The sequence below is a fragment of the Chelonia mydas genome, chromosome 9 (genome assembly GCF_015237465.2).
Source record: "Chelonia mydas isolate rCheMyd1 chromosome 9, rCheMyd1.pri.v2, whole genome shotgun sequence".
NCBI lineage: Eukaryota > Metazoa > Chordata > Testudines > Cheloniidae > Chelonia > Chelonia mydas.
The window spans coordinates 5,223,588-5,242,970 of NC_057855.1; the positions used below are offsets into that span (position 1 = coordinate 5,223,588).

Here is a 19,383-nt window from a genome sequence, read left to right on the forward strand (position 1 = left end):
TTCTCTTCATAACACAGGCACCCTGGAAGGCCAGGAATCAGGTCAGGTCATTCTTATGAAGAGTAGAAACGGCCACTGGGTCACAGGCTGTACCGACGCTCTCATCCAGTGGCAGCAGGGGGTGGGAGCGGGCATTGTGAGGGGTGAGCAGAGGAGAAGTAGATCCTGCCTGTAGAGTCTGCAGGTTTCAACGCTCTGAGAAGGCCACATCCTCAGCCCATTGCTGCCAGCACCACTACGCACCACCCATCGTTCACGAGGAAGGCCTGTGACCTGGCACATCTCTGGCAGCTTAAAGACCTTGCTAACTGGAGGCCTTTTCCCCACAGCGGGCAGCATGAGACTGAAAGGAGGAGGAAGATCATGATGATGGAGCAGAAGAAGCTGCCGCCACCTCTGGATGACCATTGTCTCTCCATTCCTGACCCTCCCCTTTTGCTGTCCATCTCAAGAGACCACAGTCTCTCTCCTACTGCAAACCCACCCTCAACGATTCATAACCAAGTCTGCTTGGGTGCCACTCAACTCTTGTGCAGTGTTTTGAAGCAGAGGCTCAGAGATTGGTGCATCTGAGTGTGCACAGGCCTGGAAGTACCGGCAGTCGAAGGCAGAGGCCCTGGGAATGGCATGACAGCATTACCGTCATGCCCAGTGCTAATAACTTGTGGAGGGCATTGGTTGATACACGCTGGTAACTCCATCATGTTGCTGCATACAGACACCTGAATGGCCAGGGCTGTCTGGGTTAGGGCTTTAGGGCTTTCCAGTCACAAAGATCATAATCTGTAGTCTCAGCCCAGATGGCTTTGACATCCAGCAGTGCCACAAGCAAAGGCAAAGCGGAGAAAGAAGGCAGAGTGTGTCTGGCTGGAGAGGGATGTTCGGACAATACCACCCTACCCCTCTTTGTCTGGTAATTCTTTTCCAAGAGGCTCATTGCTCACCTGTAACCCAGAGCCTCTACCGAAAATCAATCGTGTGGAAGACTGAGCCAGTGCTCATTTCTGCCTGGGCCCTCAGCTCCCCCAGGCAGGTACCCGAGGCTTACCAGATAAAAGAGCGCTGATCTTAGTGACCTCACCACGGTTCTCGTAGCCAGTTTGGCAGTAGCCTGTGAAAGTTCTGTTCTGCGCAGCTTAGTAACTACAGGCTGTTCTCTGTGTGTACAGGGCCTAGTGCAATAAGAACATAAGAACGGCCAGACTGGGTCAGACCAAAGGTCCACCCAGCCCAGTATCCTGTCTACCGACAGTGGCCAGTGCCAGGTGCCCCAGAGGGAGTGAACCTAACAGGTAATGATCAAGTGATCTCTCTCCTGCCATCCATCTCCACCCTCTGACAAACAGAGGCTAGGGACACCATTCCTTACCCATCCTGGCTAATAGCCATTAATGGACTTAACCTCCATGAATTTATCCAGTTCTCTTTTAAACCCTGTTATAGTCCTAGCCTTCCTAACCTCCTCAGGCAAGGAGTTCCACAGGTTGACTGTGCGCTGAGTGAAAAAGAACTTCCTTTTATTTGTTTTAAACCTGCTGCCCATTAATTTCATTTGGTGGCCCCTAGTTCTTATATTATGGGAACAAGTAAATAACTTTTCCTTATTCACTTTCTCCACACCGCTCATGATTTTATAGACCTCTATCATATCCCCGTTTAGTCTCCTCTTTTCCAAGCTGAAAAGTCCTAGCCTCTTTAATCTCTCCTCATATGGGACTTGTTCTAAACCCCTAATCATTTTAGTTGCCCTTTTCTAATGCCAGTATATCTTTTTTGAGATGATGCGGCCCTGGTTCGTGACTAGGGTTCCCAGGTGATACCGTAATACACATAATAATAATTAACAACAACAGCATACGTTTCCCATGGGCTTTCTTATAACACCCCAGAGTTACTGCTTCTGGTCAGCAGGTCACCACAGACGTTGATTAGCCCCAGAGTCATGACAGCAGCCTCCGTTTCCAATCCAAATGTGTTGCCACTTTAAAACATGACAAAGCCCCAGCCAGGAAGCTGCAAGAAAATAAAACAGCAGGGGAGGAAGTTTTGAAGTGATGCAGGGTTTGTCTGGTTTTACCATGAAGATCCATTTTTCCCCTATGACGTCAGTTGCGTGACTCAGCACTCCCGACATCAAAAATGTAGCCCGTCGGCTGATTATTATTTATACAGTGCCAACAATACGCTATGCAGCTCAGAGACAAATATGACGTCCTTGTCCGGAAGAATGGGCAGTCTTCTCAATTTGTAGAAGAATTTGCAGGGCTTGTCTTAACCCGCGTGTTAGCTCAAGGTATAACTTGAGTGTTGCCGCTCCCCTGACTCCATCCACACACACAAATCTCTAGCTTACGTTAAGTGGGGCTTTAAACCAGAGCTAGCTGACACATTTCAGGGGTGGTGGGAGCTCAGATCTTACTGCTGCCCCATCTAATAATGCAGTAGGCATGGGACTACAGCCGGTGTTAACACAACTCCTCAGCAGCTGACCCAATAGCGCTGTGTCGCTCCAGTGTTATTTTGCAGCGTGGCCGCTCTCACTCACCCTAAGCTAGCTCATAACTTCAGTGTGGTAACCGGCGCTAACGGCTGCAGTGGAGACAAAACCTAAGTCTCTGATCCTTCAAACACTTCCTAGCTGGTGTGGTGCTTGCTAGGGGAGGAGTTCTGTTGGTTTCCGGTAGCGTTTGCAGGGCTGATCTCTAGACAAAGTGAGGGATGGGGAACAACAAAAGCCCACGTTTAAGCAAAAGCATCAATCCAAGCAGCCATGTGCGTCAATGGACAGAGCACTGGGCTGGGATCCAGGACACGTAAGTTCTCTTCCTGTCTCTGACCCGACTTACTGAATGACTTTGTACCAGGTGTTTCCTGCCTCTCTTCACCTCCCCCCGAGTCTGTCCATCTTCTATTCAGAGTGTAAGCTCATCGGGGCAGGCAGCGTCTCTCACCCTGTGCTTGTACAGTGCCAAGCACAGTGCAGGCTAAGGTGGCGGTAGGTGCTGCTGAAATAATAAATAGCCCATTGAGAGGATCTGAATTCACAGCGCACCCTGCTTACTGCACCAAGCTGCCATAGGATCTTTAAAGATCAAGTGGCCTTTTTCACAGGCTGTCTGTCCTATGAAAAAGGCAGTTGTAGGGGTTAGTATGAGCAGGGCCTGCCCTTTGAACGCCTCGTCCTTGTGTTTATATCATTAGTTTGCTCTTGTGCTGGCTGTTACATTCCTGGGGCTGCCTTGCGCCGTCTAGTGATTAATTTGCTGCCTGACAATTCTAGGTATTTGTCTACCAGCAACTGTGTAGCCGGATAAAGCTACTGACGTGTTTATCATGGGATCCCCCCCTTGTCTGGGCCCGGCTGGTCATGATTACACCAATGCCTGCCTTTCCCAGGCTCTGATGGGAATGAACACTCACCAGGAAGCAAGGCAAAGTGTAATAACTGAGTGTCTAAAAGCTGGTCAAATCTTTTGAGATCCCAACCCCAGCCCAGGTTCCAGGTTCCCCATGCAGTACTCGGTCCAGCAACGGCCTGAACCCTTCGCACTCCATTCCCAGAGTTCCCGTGAAGCCATCAGAACCGCTTTGACGCGCGTATCTGACTGGATAGCTCCTACTCACCTGTGCAGTATTCATTCCCTAACCAATAATATCGAGGGATTTTATGGTAACAAATCCATAGCTGCCTAGTGATTTTGGTTACAATGCACACCACAATGGCTCAGACTTTCACAGCAATAGCAGGGCTAGAACTCACATTCTCCTCATCCCAAAGGCCAGGCCCTACCACTGGAGCCAAAAGAGAATCTCCCTTAGCTATTAGCAGTATAATGCCTATGACACACAGCTGAGCAATCCTGGTTCCATTCAGTGCAACACAAGGGTGAACATACACACTGGCTGGTTCATTGCATCAGTGACCTGGACTGGATTTGGTAAGACAGAGTCACCTCTGCTCACAGACTGACTGGCGTTACGGTTTATCACAGGAAACCATTGTCCTGCATAGGGATGGAGTAGGCAGACTCACGAAGGGAAGGGTTGGTTTGGGGCATAGTGCAAGGCATTGCGCGGTGAGGCTAAAGTGTGAAATCATGGCCTGTTGAAATCAATGCCAAAACTCCCATTGACTTCGACAGGGCCAGGACTTCAATGGGGAAGGAAGGAGCGAGTCCAACGGGAAAGGGCCGAGAGGGCCTGCTGGAAGGAAAGGGAAAGACGAGGAACTAAAGACAGATATACTTCTCCTCAGTGCCTGAAGGGTTAAAACCATCTCACGCGCACACATCCCCACCTGCTGCCGACCTAGCTCTGGGGGAGCTGGCAGGCCAGCTGATACCCAAACCCCTTTCAAACTCCCGCAGCCCTAGAGCAATACCCGACAGAGGCAGCGGACAGAGCCTGCTAAGGCGGGATATGTACGTATGCTACTAAAATCTCCTTTCCTCGTGGACTTTTAGTTGCTGACTGCAAAGCGCCGGTGGAGCTGGAACACGGGTCCGTCACCTTCGCCACAAGGAACAATCTCACCACGTACCGGTCAGGGGTCCGGTACTTCTGCCAGCGACCCTACTATCAGATGGCCCCAAATATCACCGGTGAGGCCATCCGCCGCTGGGGAAGGGGCTGTGGCCACGCAAGTGGGGGTGGGGCTCTGAACAGGGAGAGCGTGCGGCATGCTCATTGCTGGGCTAGTCGATGTGCAGTAGGCTAGTGTTAATAATAAGCATGCATCTGCAGAGATTGTGCAAATAATAATCTAGTGGGTATCTAAGTATCTATTACATATATTGGGCATAAGCTTTCGTGAGTAAAAAACCCCACTTTGTCAGATGCATGGAGTGAAAATTACAGATACAGGCATAAATATACTGACACATGGAGAAGGGAGTTACCTCACAAGTGGAGAACCAGTGCTGACAAGGCCAATTCAGTCAGGGTGGATATGGTCCCCTCCCAATAATTGATGAGGCGGTGTCAAGACCAAGAGAGGGAAAATTGCAGAGAAAACCTCCCTGGACACTCAACAACAGATTTAAAAGTAGCCATCCTCAACAAAAAAAACCTTCCAAAACAGACTTCAAAGAGAAACTGCAGAGCTACAATTCATTTGCAAACTTGACACCATTAATCTGGGCTTGAATAGGGACTGGGAGAGGCTGGCTCACTACAGAAGCAATTTTCCCTCTTTTGGTCTTGACACCTCCTCATCAATTATTGGGAGGGGACCACATCCACCCTGACGGAATTGGCCTTGTCAGCACTGGTTCTCCACTTGTGAGGCGACTCCCCTCTCTTCATGTGCCAGTATATAGTTATGCCTGTATCTGTAATGTTCATTCCATGCATCTGAAGAAGTGGATTTTTTTTACCCACAAAAGCTTATGCCCAAATAAATCTGTTAGTCTTTAAGGTGCCACCGGACTCCTCGTTGTTTTTGTGGATACAGACTAACACGGCTGCCCCTCTGATATAGTACACAGATTGACTCTCATGCCATGGCAGGGTCGAACTGGCCACGGCACGCTGCGGCATCAGGGGAAGAAAGAGCGATTGAGATTTGATCTTGTTGCTCAAGGCAGAACAGGCCGTTAAAGTGCAGTTGTTCTCTGCAAAGTGCCCCCTTGTTACTCGGCAGCCCTGTCCCCTGGGTGTGGCTCAGTCAGAAATACAGCTTTACGCCTGTTCACTCTTGTTAGCCCTGCAGGGCCAGTGCAGTTCCAGGAGCTGGATTTTACGCAACAAAAGTGTTCTCTAAATTGCGATTGCACAGCCCAGTGGTGCCCTCAGTGGAAAACGGAGTCACACATCTGTATCCCAGAGCGGAGCGAGAAGGCAGCAGGGCTGCCAGGGTGTAGCGGAGGGAAACATGAGGCTTGTCTGTGTGCAAAAGTTGCCCCAATTTCACTAAACCGGTGCAGAACCCTGGTGTATTTCAAATGCAGAGAGACTCCTACTGATTTAACGTCCGTCCATTGAGGCCAATCAGTATAAAGCACTGCGCTGCCAAACCCAGAGTGTGCATGTGAGAGGATCGCACCGATTGAACTAAACAGATTTCCAAACTGACTCAGTTAAATCAGGGCTGCAGCAGTGTGTGAACCAGCCCTCACTGGTGACTCAGGCCAGGCTGACCCCAGCCTGGCGCACGCATCTGCGGGGATGCTTGCCGGGGTAGCAGTTTGAAGAACTATGCTTTTCCTCACAACAGGGGATTGAAATGCTTTAGCCTAACTAAAGTTAGTGGGCTCAGTGTCAGGAGATCTGGGGGGAATGTAACGGCCTGTGACACGCAGGAGGGCCAGACTAGCTGCTCTCCTGGTCCTATGGATTTGATACAGGGCCTGATCTACAGAAGATCTGAGCAGCCAGTGCTCCAGATGAAGTCAATGGGAGCTGTGGGAGCCTAGCACCCCTCCAGGTCAGGCCCCTGGAGTCACCTAGAGACAATAAAATTGTCACAGGGTTGGCTGCTTCCTGAGCTCCCCCTCATGGCCAGAGGTGGACCTGCGGTGTTCTGCCTGTGTTTCCCTTCTTCAGGGCCCTTTAAGAACTCCGCACACAAACGCATCTCTAGCTCAGCCAAACCCCTCCTTGAGCCTGGATTTCTTACACTAACAAAATAATTCCCCAAACAGAGTTCTCAAATCCCTGTGAAGGCTGTGCTCCCAGTCGTCCCACTGGGAGCTCCCAGGCCTTCCCTGCCTGGAGTCTGCTCACTCCCAGCAGCCACTCCCTGCCCTGGCAGGCCCTGGTCTCCCTCCAGCTTCACTTTGGCACCTCTTCCTACACAGCCCCACTCCTCAGCAGCTTCCTTAGAAAGGAACCCATGGATCCCTGCTTACATGTGCCTCCTGGGCTCTGAGGCCCCACAAAGGAGGGACCCAGAGCCCGGACTCCAGCCGGAGCCTGAACCTCTACACTGCAATCTGATAGCCCCACCGCCCCAGCTGGAGTCAGCTGCCCCAGGCTGGCCACAGCTTCAGCCTTGGGTCTTTGATTGCAGTGTAGAAATAGCCTTACTGTTCAGCGGACAGAGCTCTGCTTCCATCGATAGCCAGGTATCATCTCGGCTACTCTCCCCTCTCACGGGGAGTGGTCTGCAGCGACAACAGGTCCGTAGCAGATCGAGCACTCCACGCCACGGCACCTCCTGCCGGTTGTCCGGGAATTAGCTCAATTCCAGCACTCAGAGCGCCTCCTGCTGGCTGGTGTCTCTCCTGCCTCAGACACCCCCCCACCCATGTCCCTCCCAGACCCCGGTGCCCCTGACCATGGGGTTCTGCCCACAGCAGCTGGGTCTCCCCTCCCAAGGGAACCCCCTCCCCCTAGGCCCTCCTTGCCTGAGTGGCTACTGCCAGTCATCATCTAGCCCCCTTTCTCTGGGACAGACTGCCGTCTGTACTGGCCACTCATCATTGGTGAGGGGGTTGGACCAGCCGCCTCTGCCTCTCCCCAGGCTGCACTTCTGCAGCCCCAGTACCTCCTGAGGCCTTGAACAAGGCCTCAGCCTGGGGAGTTGCCAGGCTGGAGCTCCCCCGCTCCTCTTGCCCTTCCCTAGCTCTGCTCTGCTACAGGTACCCTGCTCCAAGGCAGCCAAATTCCACCTTCAGGGCACCTCCGCAAGCCCAGCATAGACTATGGCCCCTAGAATATATTTATGGCAACACCCCATCGGCCGTATGTCAAGATGCGTGGCTAACCCACAGCCAACGGTACCTGCACCGGCTGCATGTGCAAACCCTGCATTCGGATAAGCAACAGGCAGCTGGTCATGCAGGCGCTAACGTCTTGCTCTCTTCCAGGCACGTACATCTGTGATGCTACGGGGGTGTGGAAGAGCGAGGAGCTGGGGACCAAGCTGCCGTCTTGTCGACCAGGTACCTAGAGAGCTCTGGCATGATGCACCACCAAACGAGCTGCCATCTCGTAGCAGGGTTGCTTATGCCACGAGTCAGCCAATCCAGCATTCGCTCTCCAAGGGGTAACTGAGCACGATGCGATGAGTACAGGTTGGGGAAGGTGGGGGTCCGTTCAGCACAGATCCGCTGACTTCACTCCATGGCTGGGGCAGCCCAATGCCTTCACTATGCAGCGGTGCCCCAGGCTGTGATCCACAGGTACGTCACCTTAGGAACACCTCAGCAGCAGGCAGGAACAGGGAGTATCTGCAGCGCTATACACAGGGGATGAGGGGTCTTGTGGCTATAAAGGGCAGAGCAATGAGCAATAGCCGTGTGTCACCGAGATGGGGCTGGATTCTGAACACTCCAAAGTCCACAGGAGTTGAGCTCCAGCGGGCTGGTTCAGGGCCACCTCTAATGCCAGGTGGCCAAATCCTGCCCTGGAGGCCACCAGGGGTGTCAGCACAATTGCACTGGTGGAATTTGGCCCAGGATGTGCGGCACCTTAGAACCTGCCTCAAGCAGCCACCCAAGAGCCCAGCAAAAATCAGAAACCCAGCAGGGGCGGATCTTTAAATAACGGCCCAACAGCGTCCCCTCTGGGGGGTGCTAAACCGTGCCCACTGAGATCTACTCCAACAGCACACAGTGCTCCACAGACATTTACTGATTGGTCCCCACTAGGCCCCTGGGTGAGAACTAGCCCCACTTTACAGCTGGAGACACTGAGGCTGAGCGGGTAAGGGACCGGCCCCAGGGGGCAGGGAGAGGCATTGTCAGAGGAGGGAATTAGGCTCAGCGGCTCCGTGCCTGTAGTCAGACCGCCTCAGACAGTGGCTTAGGTGGCCGATTGCCTCGCGCCAGTGGCTGTTAATGCAGGTTCTCTCTGTGCGTGCGCATCCAGGCTGCAGTATTTTAGGAACAATTAGAGCCTAGAGTCTGAGCCAGAGAGAGAGAGGAAGCAAAACCTCAGCTGGCTCATGGGTGAGGAAAGGCCTCTATCTGTTCCTCTCCCACCTTCACTCCTTCTCCAGCTCACTGGCCGGCTTTGTCTTTGAAAAAGAGAGAACCCCGACTCCTGCCCTCCCTCTGATCTGCACACACTGCTCACTCGTCTCTGGCAAGCATACCGCTTGCTGCAGTTACACTCCAGCCAAACGTGCCCTGCCTTACCTGCCCCGCTATGGTGCGTGCTGCTATCTCCTGGGACCCCGCAGGCCAGCAATGATACCTCTCTGTGGACATGAAAAAGGGAAACGTTCCCCTCTGCTCACAGCTGGGCAGAGCGGTCTGCCCTTTAGAAACACCCTCCCCGCCTTTCCCTCTCCTCACAATTCACCTAGATCTGACCTGGAGCTGGGCAAATCCCAGCACATGGTTTCTGGGAATATTTGCTGGAACTCGTTGAGGAATCCCACTCTTCTTCAGCAGTCTTACCCCAAGAGCCTTTGTGGGGTCGGGATGCCCTGGCAGGAGTGTTTGTGGACAGCGAATTTCAAGGCCAAGTTATTCACAGTTATTCACTGAAACTGACCATTGCAGCCACACACCCCTGTTCGAAGTGTTTGCAACCTCCCCTCGTCAGGGAGGGCTCGACACAATACCATGGGACTTTGCTGGCAAACCACACCTAACCAAGAGAGTCCAGGTGTAGTACGTTTCAACAACACGCCATACCCGCTCAATCCAGAGACAGCCCAAGCTGCAAAGCAAGGTTCGGCATCTGGATTTGGAACCCACCATTGCCTGGGATGTTTGGATCCCTCAGATCCTGGAACGCTGCCAGATGGTGGTGACTTCACTTTGCCCACCACCAGCTGAGCTAGGTAGCTGTGAGCACGGGCATGTACTTGGCGCGGTTCACCCCAATCCCGGACACCTGCCCCTTTTGCGGCATGAGGGAAACCCTGGCGCACATCTACCTGGAGTGCGCCAGGCTGCAGCCCCTATTCCGGCTCCTCACAAATATTTTGTTAAGGTTTTGGTTGCACTTTTCCCCTCACCTCCTTATCTACGCGCTCCCTGTCCGTGGCCCCACTAAGTAACGGGATCTCTTAGTCAACCTCCTCCTGGCCCTGGCTAAAGTGGCCATCTATAAAACCAGGCTGAGGAGGTTGGCCGATGGAGTCTCCTGCGACCGTGGGGCCTATTTCCGATCCTCTGTCCGTTCACGTCTCCGGGCAGAGTTCCTCTGGGGGGCATCCACCGACTCCCTTGACGCCTTTGAGGAGCAGTGAGCGCTGTCCAGAGTCCTCTGCTCGGTGTCCCCGTCCGGTTCCCTTCGTTTGACCCTTTGACCGCACTCCCGTCCCTGTTGTTCATTAGTTATCCCCCGTAATTACTTGGTTTTCCAGGTCCTGTGGACTCCCCCCTTAGGCTGGGGGGGGATCCTTTAGCAGTGGGCGGGCTTTGCCCGCCCACTTCCTGGATCCCAATAAGACCAGCTGAGCTAGGGTCCGACCTGTGACCTAGAGGTGAAAATGGAGCCTCGTGTCCTATTGCCATTCCTCTCCCTGAGCTACCCTCCACAGTCTCGTGGCGAAACAAACACAACCATGTTAATTTCAGCCCCATTCATAAAACTTATTTTCTTTTTACATTGTTAAATAGAAAAGGATAAAATTAGCCAGAACATGTGCCCCCCCCCCACAGGTTCAAGGGTTTCAGGGCCAATGGAGAGTGAAGAGGATTGATTACCCTGTGTGTGTGTGTGTGTGTGTTTGTTTTAAGTACAATTATGGACCCCAATCCTGCACTTGGATCTGCATGGACAAATCTCTGGAGGGGTGCATGGATTTGATTGCAGGGTTGGGGCCAAAGCCAGAGAATAACTGATATTGTGGCTCCATATTTACTCTCTCTTAACCACGCCCGAGGACACGGGAATTGCCAGCCCTGTGGCCCATCTAGTCCAGTAAACTGTTTCTACCAGTGGCCGTACCAGATGCTCCAAAGGATGGTGTGAGAACCCCCTAAGCTGTGACTATGGCAACCTCCTCTTTTCTGGCTGCTCCTTGCCCCCCTCCATTGTGCTCCGGCTCCAGATAACACGACTGGGAGCCTAGGGTAACAAACATTGGGACTTGAGTCCTTGGTGCTTCTGTTGGGCTAGGGAATCAATACAGGCAGCCTTTGTGCGCCACTTCCAGTGTTCCAGCTTCTGATCCCCGAGGGCAGCCAGGAGCGCACAGAGACTCGGGGGTAATGAAGCGTGACAGCAGGGAGAAAGCTGTCCAAATATCTGCGTCAGTTCAGCTGTGGTTAGATTCCTCTCCCCCTTTGGCTCAAGCCAGTTGCCCACCACAACTCAACCCCATTCTCAGCCCCTGCTCTGCACCCCCTATCTGCCATTAGCAAGAGCACGTCCAGGGCTTTCCGAGTGTCTTATGTATTTTTATTAGAATCAATATTTGGCTAAAAGAGCTTCCTCTAAATGCATCCCATCGCCTTAGGAGGAAAGGCAGCTTCCCGGCAGCCTGACAGCTGGGATACAGGAAATGTTTGGCTAGGTGCATTTTATATTCCTGACAGTGTTTGACATGGCAGGGAACCTAAACACACACAAGTAAATGTACACGTACACACACGCGCACATACACGTACCACACGTACACATACACACGCATACACACGTACACACACAAACACACGCATGCACACTTATACACGCATACGTGTACACACATGCCTCTACATGTACTTACACCTATGTGCACACATGCCTATATACACACCTACACATACACACACGTACGCGCACACGTACACATTTCCAGGAGGTTTCATCTTTTCAAGTCAAGCTTTCCCCCGTGCCAGATTTCAGACACAACAGTGTCACGGTGGTGTAACAAAATCGGCAGCACAGAGGAATGAAGCTGTTCCCGTCCCTGCTCCGTATTATGGAGCTCAGTGTTACTGTGCTTCCTTAATCGCTGGGGCCCTCTCCCAAAGAGGCAGAGCAGTCTACGGGATTGAGCATGTGGCTGTGAGCCGTGAATCAACCTAATCATCTACTTATGTGGCCCCCCCTCACTGAAGTCTGTGAGTGTCTGAATCTGTCACTGGCTTGCTCTGTGACCCACTTTCCCAGGCACCAGACAGAACCGCAGCGATCTGTCCTGTTGCTTTCCTTTATCTTCTCCACTCTGCCCCTCTCCACGCCAGCCTCCCTCGGAATGCCTGGCTAGAAATCGGAATTGCCAACTGTCTTCCCCTAGCGGGCATCTTTCCTTCCCAAACAGCGTGAAATGAACTGGATAAACAGTTCAGGGGATAATTCACAGGCCTGTGAGTAGCCTATTAGGGCTCTTGGCAGACTGATTTGGGGCCTATTGACTACAGTGGGCTATGGATCAAGCTCTTAAAGCCAAGACTGTGCCGCTTGGCAGCCAAACCGATTTGCTTGCATGAGCCTGGCAAAGGGGAAGGTTGTTTGGTAGCCAGAAAAGTGGTGGGGAGCTGGAGAGGAATAACGGCCAGAGGAGTCATTAAGGGAAGACAGCTGTGCTAGATTCACCAGAACACTGCGTACCTTCCAGACGCCATGCTCTGGAGAGAGCCGACCTAGCAGCAGGGTTTTCTTAAAGGCCCCTTGTATCGAACAGACCTCGGGACAAGGAGCTGAGCCAGCGGTGAGAACATTTCCACCCGAAGTGGGTGCACTGAGGGCGAGCTGGAGTTCAGCTACGCTCCTGCAAGTCTGTGGCTCCACCGGCTTCCCGGAGAGCAGGAAGTGGCTGGACGGGGTGTCACATGAGTAAGGACGGAGTCGAAATTGCACAAGAACGTCAGGCTTCCGCGGAATCAGACGTGTGAAGCTGGAAGGGACCTCGAGAGGTCGGCTAGTCCAGAGACAGGACCGTGTAAACCTTCACCAACCCCACCAGGTGTTTGTCCCACCTGTTCTTAAAATCCTCCGCTGACGGGGATTCCACAACCTCCCTTGGAAGCCTGTTCCAGAGCTTCGCTGCCCTTCGAGTTAGAAAGATTTTCCTAATATCTCACCTACATCTCCCTTGCTGCAGATTAAGCCCAGTACTTCTTGTCTTGCCTTCAGTGGCCAGGGAGAACCATTGATCCCCGTCCTCTTTAGACCAGCCCTTCGCTTATTTGGAGACTGTGATCAGGTCCCGCCTCAGTCTTTTCCTCAACACTAAACATGCCCCGTTTTTTTAACCTTCCCTCACAGGTCAGGGTTTCTAAACCCTTTCTCATATTTGTTGCTCTCCTCTGGACTCTCTCCCATTTGTCCACATCTTTTCTACAGGGTGGCGCCCAGAACTGGACGCAGTACTGCAATGGAGGCCTCACCAGTGCCGCATAGAGCGGGACAACTACCTCCCGTATTTACAAATTACACTCCTGTTAATACCCCCCAGAATGACATTAGCCTTTTTCGCGATTGCATCCCACTGTAGACTCAGTCCGTGTGTGATCCACTATAGCCCCCAGATCCTTTTCCGTAGTGCTACCACCTAGCCAGTTATTCCCTGTTTTGTAGTTGCGCCTTTGAGTTTTCCTTTCTAAGCGTAGCACTCTGCTTTCCTGGATTTCATTTGGCTGGTTTCGGACCAATTCTCCAATTTGTCAAGGTCATTTTAAAGTCCAATCCTGGCCTCCAAAGTGCTTGCAACCCCTCCCAAGCTTGGTGTCATCTGCAGATTTTAAAGTCACACTCTCCATTCCACTATCCAAGTCACTAATGACAATATTGACCAATGCCAATTGACCAGACCCAGGACTGACCCCTGCAGGACTCCACTAGGTATGTCCTCCCAGTCTGAGGGTGAACCATTGGGCATGGTCTTTCAGCCACTTGGACATCCATCTAGACCACATCTCCCTAGTTTGCTTATGAGAATGTCATATGGGACTGTGTCAAAAGCCTTACTATAGTTTCACTTAAGTCAAGATATATCATATCTATTATTTCCCCCCTACCCATCCACTAGATCAGCAAACCTTGGGCTTCTTGTTAATATTTGTCTCTTTTATTTCGCTGGATCAGGTCTTTATTTAGCATCAGTTTGCACCTGTCTTGTTAATAGCATCGATTAAAGCATTGGTTTTGAATGGCCATTTAAATTGCGACCCAGTTTGTTACTGAAACACAAGGGTCGGCCCTGCAGATCTAGAACACGTAAGACATGTAACCCGGGCCTGGTATTTTGGGGCCTTAGCGTAAGTGGGATGACACCCACCTACATGGACCACCCATAAAGACTCGAGGCCTGATGCTGTTCTCAGTGACACAGGAGCAAGGCCTGATTCAAGTCAACGGACTCCTTGCACACTTAAGGTTACACACAAGCTTAGCTGCTTTGCTGGATCAGAGCCTAACTCCTTCGAAATCAGCTGAGTTACATCAGTGCAGAACTGGTGCCAGTGAGATAGGGTTCAGCTCCCGGTTTCTGAGGTGCTTCCAGCATCAGCCCAGTAATATACAAAATGCATTAGGAAACCGAATGCTTTTCCTTTGAGAGCTGCAAGAAAAGCAGTGATGTCTCTTGTGGGGAGAGAAGATGGCCACAAGGTCTATGATGGGGGCAGAAGAAAGGATACTGGGTATAAGGGAGTCCATCCCATTAACCGAACCACAGTCTTGGGATCAATTCAACTTCATCTACACAGACATTGAATTCCAGCTTGACTTGCACAGCACGTTGATGGAAAATCAGGGGTGGGGTCAAGTTCCATGGATCCCTCCATCCCAGCTCCTGGGTGGGGTGGGGATGGTGCAACTTGTTTTTGTTCTGTTTCGTTGCCAGCCTAGGCTAGAACCGAAGATCTTCCAATTCTGGGCGAGGTGCACTGGCGGTGGGACCCTTGCAGCCTTGTTTCAGTGTGTGTGTTGGGGGTGGGGACGGAGAGAGTTCAAACTCTTCCCCCCCTTCCCCTTCCCCATGAAGGTATTCTGGGCTTCAAAGGTGCAATGATGGATGGTGCTAGGCAGCATGCATGCATCATTGCTGGTAGATTATGCCATGGGCCTATCTTTTCTGCCTAAGTGATGCTGATAATATGGCACATTGTAGGAAGGACGTGCTGTAGGAAGGCAATGTGTGATCAGAAATCCAAGAGGAAACACGTGCATTGGTAATTCATTTAATTAAATACATCAATGACACAGGACCGAGGTCACCAAGGGAAAGCAGGATGACCTAGAGGAAGGACATAGGCAGAAGACCTGGTTCTAATTCTGGCTCTGCCACCAATTCACTGTCTAAATAGTGAAGACAGAAAAATAGGGGGAGGTGAAACTGAGGCACAAAGTGACTTGCCGAGGGTCACCCAGGAGATCAATGGTAGAGGTAGGACTAGAACCCAGGTCTCCCGAGGCACATTCCAGTGCCCTGTCTACTGGTCTGCTCAGACCTAGTGATGGAAGTAATCTGGCCCTAACTCCAAAGCCCATTGAAATCAATGGGCAGACCCAGCATCTTCGACAGACTCTGGGGCAGCCCACATAGGCCCTGACTGACATTAACAGGAGCAGAATAAGGCAAAGCAATTATGGTTATTATCACCACCACCCTGACCACAACACTAGAGTAATGGACCATGGTACTCCACTAGGGGGTCCCTCCCAGCTCAAGCAATTCCACCAAGCTACGGAGCGAGTGACTATCTTTAGGGACTCAAACAAGGTAGAAAAATGTATGTACCCATTTTCCAGACATAACAGAGAGGGCCCATTCAGGACATGGAATTGGGGTGCCCATGTCATTTAAAATCAGCCTGCTCCATGGCCTGGTGTATATATTGTAGGAACCAAGCCTGCAGAGGCAGACGGGGTTGGGTCTTTTCCAGCACAGATGTCCATGAGAACAAGGATTGGCCCCTGGGGACAGAAATAAGAGTATTTGGTTCTTAAGAGACCGATCCAAACTGGCATAATCTACTGGAGAATCGCCTTTCTGCTGTTTCCTATGGAAGTGCTCGCCCCGTTAGATTAACTGTCCTGTCCTTTCTCTCACCAGTGTGTGGCCAGCCAGTGCGCCCTCTCCCCGGGATAATCAAGCGCATCATTGGAGGGCGGAACGCAGAGCCCGGCTTCTTCCCTTGGCAGGCCCTGATCGTAGTGGAGGACACGTCCAGGGTCCCCAACGACAAGTGGTTCGGCAGCGGGGCCCTCCTCTCTGACTCCTGGGTGCTGACGGCGGCTCACGTCCTCCGCTCCCAGCGCCGGGACAACACCGTCATCCCAGTGTCCAAGGAACATGTCACCGTCTACCTGGGCCTACATGACGTGAGGAACAAGAAGGATGCCATCAACCGGACGGTGGAGGAGATCATCCTGCACAGGGGATTCGACATCCAGAACTACAACCATGACATCGCCCTGGTCAAGCTGAAGGAGAAGGTGACCATGGATGCCTACGTAATGCCAGTCTGCCTGCCCCAGTTTGAGCACGAGCTGGAAGGGCCTCACCCCAACACCTTGGGCCTGGTGGCTGGCTGGGGCATCTCCAACCCCAACATCACCGTGGACGAGATCATCAGCTCGGGGATGAGGACGCTGTCTGACATCCTGCAGTACGTCAAGCTGCCGGTGGTACTGCATGCCGAGTGCAAGACCAGCTACGAGTCCCGCTCGGGCAACTACAGCGTGACCGAGAATATGTTCTGTGCTGGCTATTATGAAGGGGGGAAGGACACCTGCCTGGGAGACAGCGGAGGAGCCTTCGTCATTCAGGACCCCGGGACCCAGAGGTGGGTGGCCCAAGGCCTGGTCTCGTGGGGTGGGCCAGAAGAGTGCGGAAGCAAGCAAGTGTACGGAGTGTACACCAAAGTGTCTAACTACGTGGACTGGGTGGGGAAGAAGATGGGATCCTCACACAGGTGGACATTCCTGGATCCTGAGCTGAAGAGATGAGCTCGCCCCAGCCAGCAGGCACGACTCTGGTCTTCTGCAACACTCAGTCCCCTACAGCCTTATTTCACGAGGTTTGCTTGGCATCACGTTCCTTCATGTGCGGTCGTAGGAAACGTCCGCTCAGCGGCTCATGGGATGTGAGCTGGTGGACCTCAGCCAGGTTCCTTAGCGGGACAGGCATCCACGTCACCCAGAAGATACCACCGCGGCTACCTGGCCCATGTGCCAGCATCTGCGCAGAGGGACCAAGGACTGGGTGGGGCTGTGGAGACTGACCTGCACCCTCACGCTTGCTAGGGGATGGTTCCTTCAGGTCAGGGTTGATGTACCCTCACGGGGGAAGCCGTGCCCTGCCGCTGCCTGACCCGCACTCTGCAGAAAGGCCATCAGCACCCAGGGCTGTCAAGCCAGCACATTCCACCAGCACTACACCCACTTCTGAAATTCCCCCCCAGGGGGGGAGAGACAGGAAAACCCAGCTGAAGCGACACAGGGCCCACAAAGCCCCTCACCCTAACTCTAGACAAAGAGCTCACCTCCTTGGTAGCGATAACAGGGGAGGGGGTTCTTGCTGATCTCTTTATCCTGCTTTATCTTCAAACCAAGCTCCCTTCAGCACCAGGCGGTCAGTGGTGTCCTAACATCAGCCCAGAATAAAGGCCATGGTTCCACCAGGGCTCCTGGCTAGGTCAAGGCACCAGAATCTGCCCTTAACTGACATGCATTTGGGGGCGGGGGTCACTGACCAGAATTCAGAGTGAAGCAAGATATCCCAGCTCTGTCCTCTGAGGCCAGAGCCTGATATCGTTTACACTGGTGTAGATGCAGAGTCACTCCACTGGCTTCAGCAGCCCCTGGATTGATGTTCACCATCATCTCCAAATCGAGCCCACCCAGTGCATGCTTTCCCTGCTGTTCCCGCCTCCATCTTCTCTGCGCGGAGACTCCACAGCTGCTAAACTCGGAGCTGGCTTTTCAGTGTGGACGCACAGGAGCAAAGGGTGTGAAATCCATCCTGCTCCCTTCCATTGGTGCCCTAGGCTGGGGTCTGGGCGGAGGTTTCCTTGCTCCCTTTCCTAGGATAGCATCAGTTCTTTAGCGATGATGAGGCTATGCCCACTACACCTGTGGCATGAGAAGCCTATAAGCACAGCACACGGAGGTTCAGTGATTGAGAGACCTCTGCACTGCACTACACCCAGGCTTTTCCGTCTTCCCCCTACAAAGCGCAGACTGCCAAGCAATGGCCTGAGCTTCATCCCAGATGGGGAGAGTCCGGGTGCATTTCATGGCACTTACTACGCATGACCCTTTCCCTGCTCTAGAGTCCAGAGGTCCCCATTGTCCGCGCTGAGCATGTGATGCTGTGACTTGCAGCGTGTGCGTTGGAGCTTAACACCATCAATGCCTGGTGAGACGACGAATCCCTCTTGCTAGCAAACCCAGCTTGTTCTGAGAGTGAGACAGGCAGAGGATAAAGCAGAATAAAGTCAGGCAAAGGAGTTTCCACGCTACACACACGCACACGCACTGCAATATAGTCTTCCCTCTCTTCCAGGGCTGTGTGGCTTGGCAGGCGTTTGCAATCCTTTCCTTGCGCTTCATTTCCAGTGGGGTATGCCCCATGTGAGTTCTGCTTTGAGTTGGAGGGTTCCCAAAGCCAAATTGAGTCAAATCTCCCATGTTTCCCTTGGTTGCACATTGAAGCCACATAAAACTCCTAAGTTTGGATACCTTCAGCATGACTCCAAAAACTGACCCAGATTTGGGCAGAAGTCTACCCCAGGCTCACTGGAGACTTGTTTCTGGGTGTGATGCATGTCACAGCTACTGGACAAACGGCACTGCTGACCGCTCCTGGTCTCTCCGAGTGTCTCCCCCATCCTGAACCTCAAGCCTCGAGTCGTCAGCTGGCGTAGGGTGGAATCATGCGATTCTCCCTCTCTCAGACTGGGTCTGGACTACAGTCCCATTACGTTCAGCTCCTGCAATGAAGCGTGACGGTGGTACCCAGGGACCAGATGCCTCCTTAAAGCAAAGTGTTTATTTACAGCAAAAGCATTTCAGCGAAAGCGGCTCTTACAAACCAAAAAAGCCACACTCTGTGCATGTCTAGCTCGCCAGGTGTTTAAACTCTCTCCTCTGTGTACTTGTGAACCCCCACGTACACTCACATAGCGATGCCGGTTAGTAAAACACGGAGAGGTAGCTGCTCTCTGATGGATACCTGCATGTAGCTTCTGTTGGGCCAAACCTTACTATTCTGGCTTGTTTTTACTCAGACCTGGGGAGTTTTACCTGGGTATGGGGTGAGCAAACACTGAACTAGACCCTCAGGCTTTGATCCACAATCATTTAAGCAATGCAGATAGCAGCAAGAGGAGCGAGATCCTCCGGAGACCAAAGGAGCATGTCTATGGCACACACATGCTACGGCCTGTAATCCCGACTACGCCACGTAGCTAGAAGATATTATATTTTTTGTACTCTATTCTGTCAGCTGTCGAACGCTGCGTATGGACTGTCTGTATCATTTTACCGGGAAGGAAATAAAGCCATGGTATGAACAAAGCACGTGTTCTGGCAATCCACTGTTCTAAC

The 19,383-nt window shown here is 52.4% G+C and overlaps 1 protein-coding gene across 2 annotated transcripts in view; it reads left to right on the plus strand.

Moving 5' to 3' along the window:
- Positions 1-19,383, plus strand: part of MASP1 (MBL associated serine protease 1) — a 68,589-nt gene that overhangs the window by 35,072 nt on the left and 14,134 nt on the right. The window contains exons 9-11 of one of the 2 annotated variants that reach the window (XM_037908965.2): positions 4,464-4,601; positions 7,809-7,883; positions 15,887-18,925. In XM_037908965.2, coding sequence (XP_037764893.1) covers positions 4,464-4,601; positions 7,809-7,883; positions 15,887-16,782 — 1,109 coding nt within the window. In that variant the 3' untranslated portion in view covers positions 16,783-18,925. Of the gene's footprint in view, positions 1-4,463; positions 4,602-7,808; positions 7,884-15,886; positions 18,926-19,383 lie in introns of those variants that run through there. The other variant, XM_037908966.2, reaches the window with a different exon arrangement.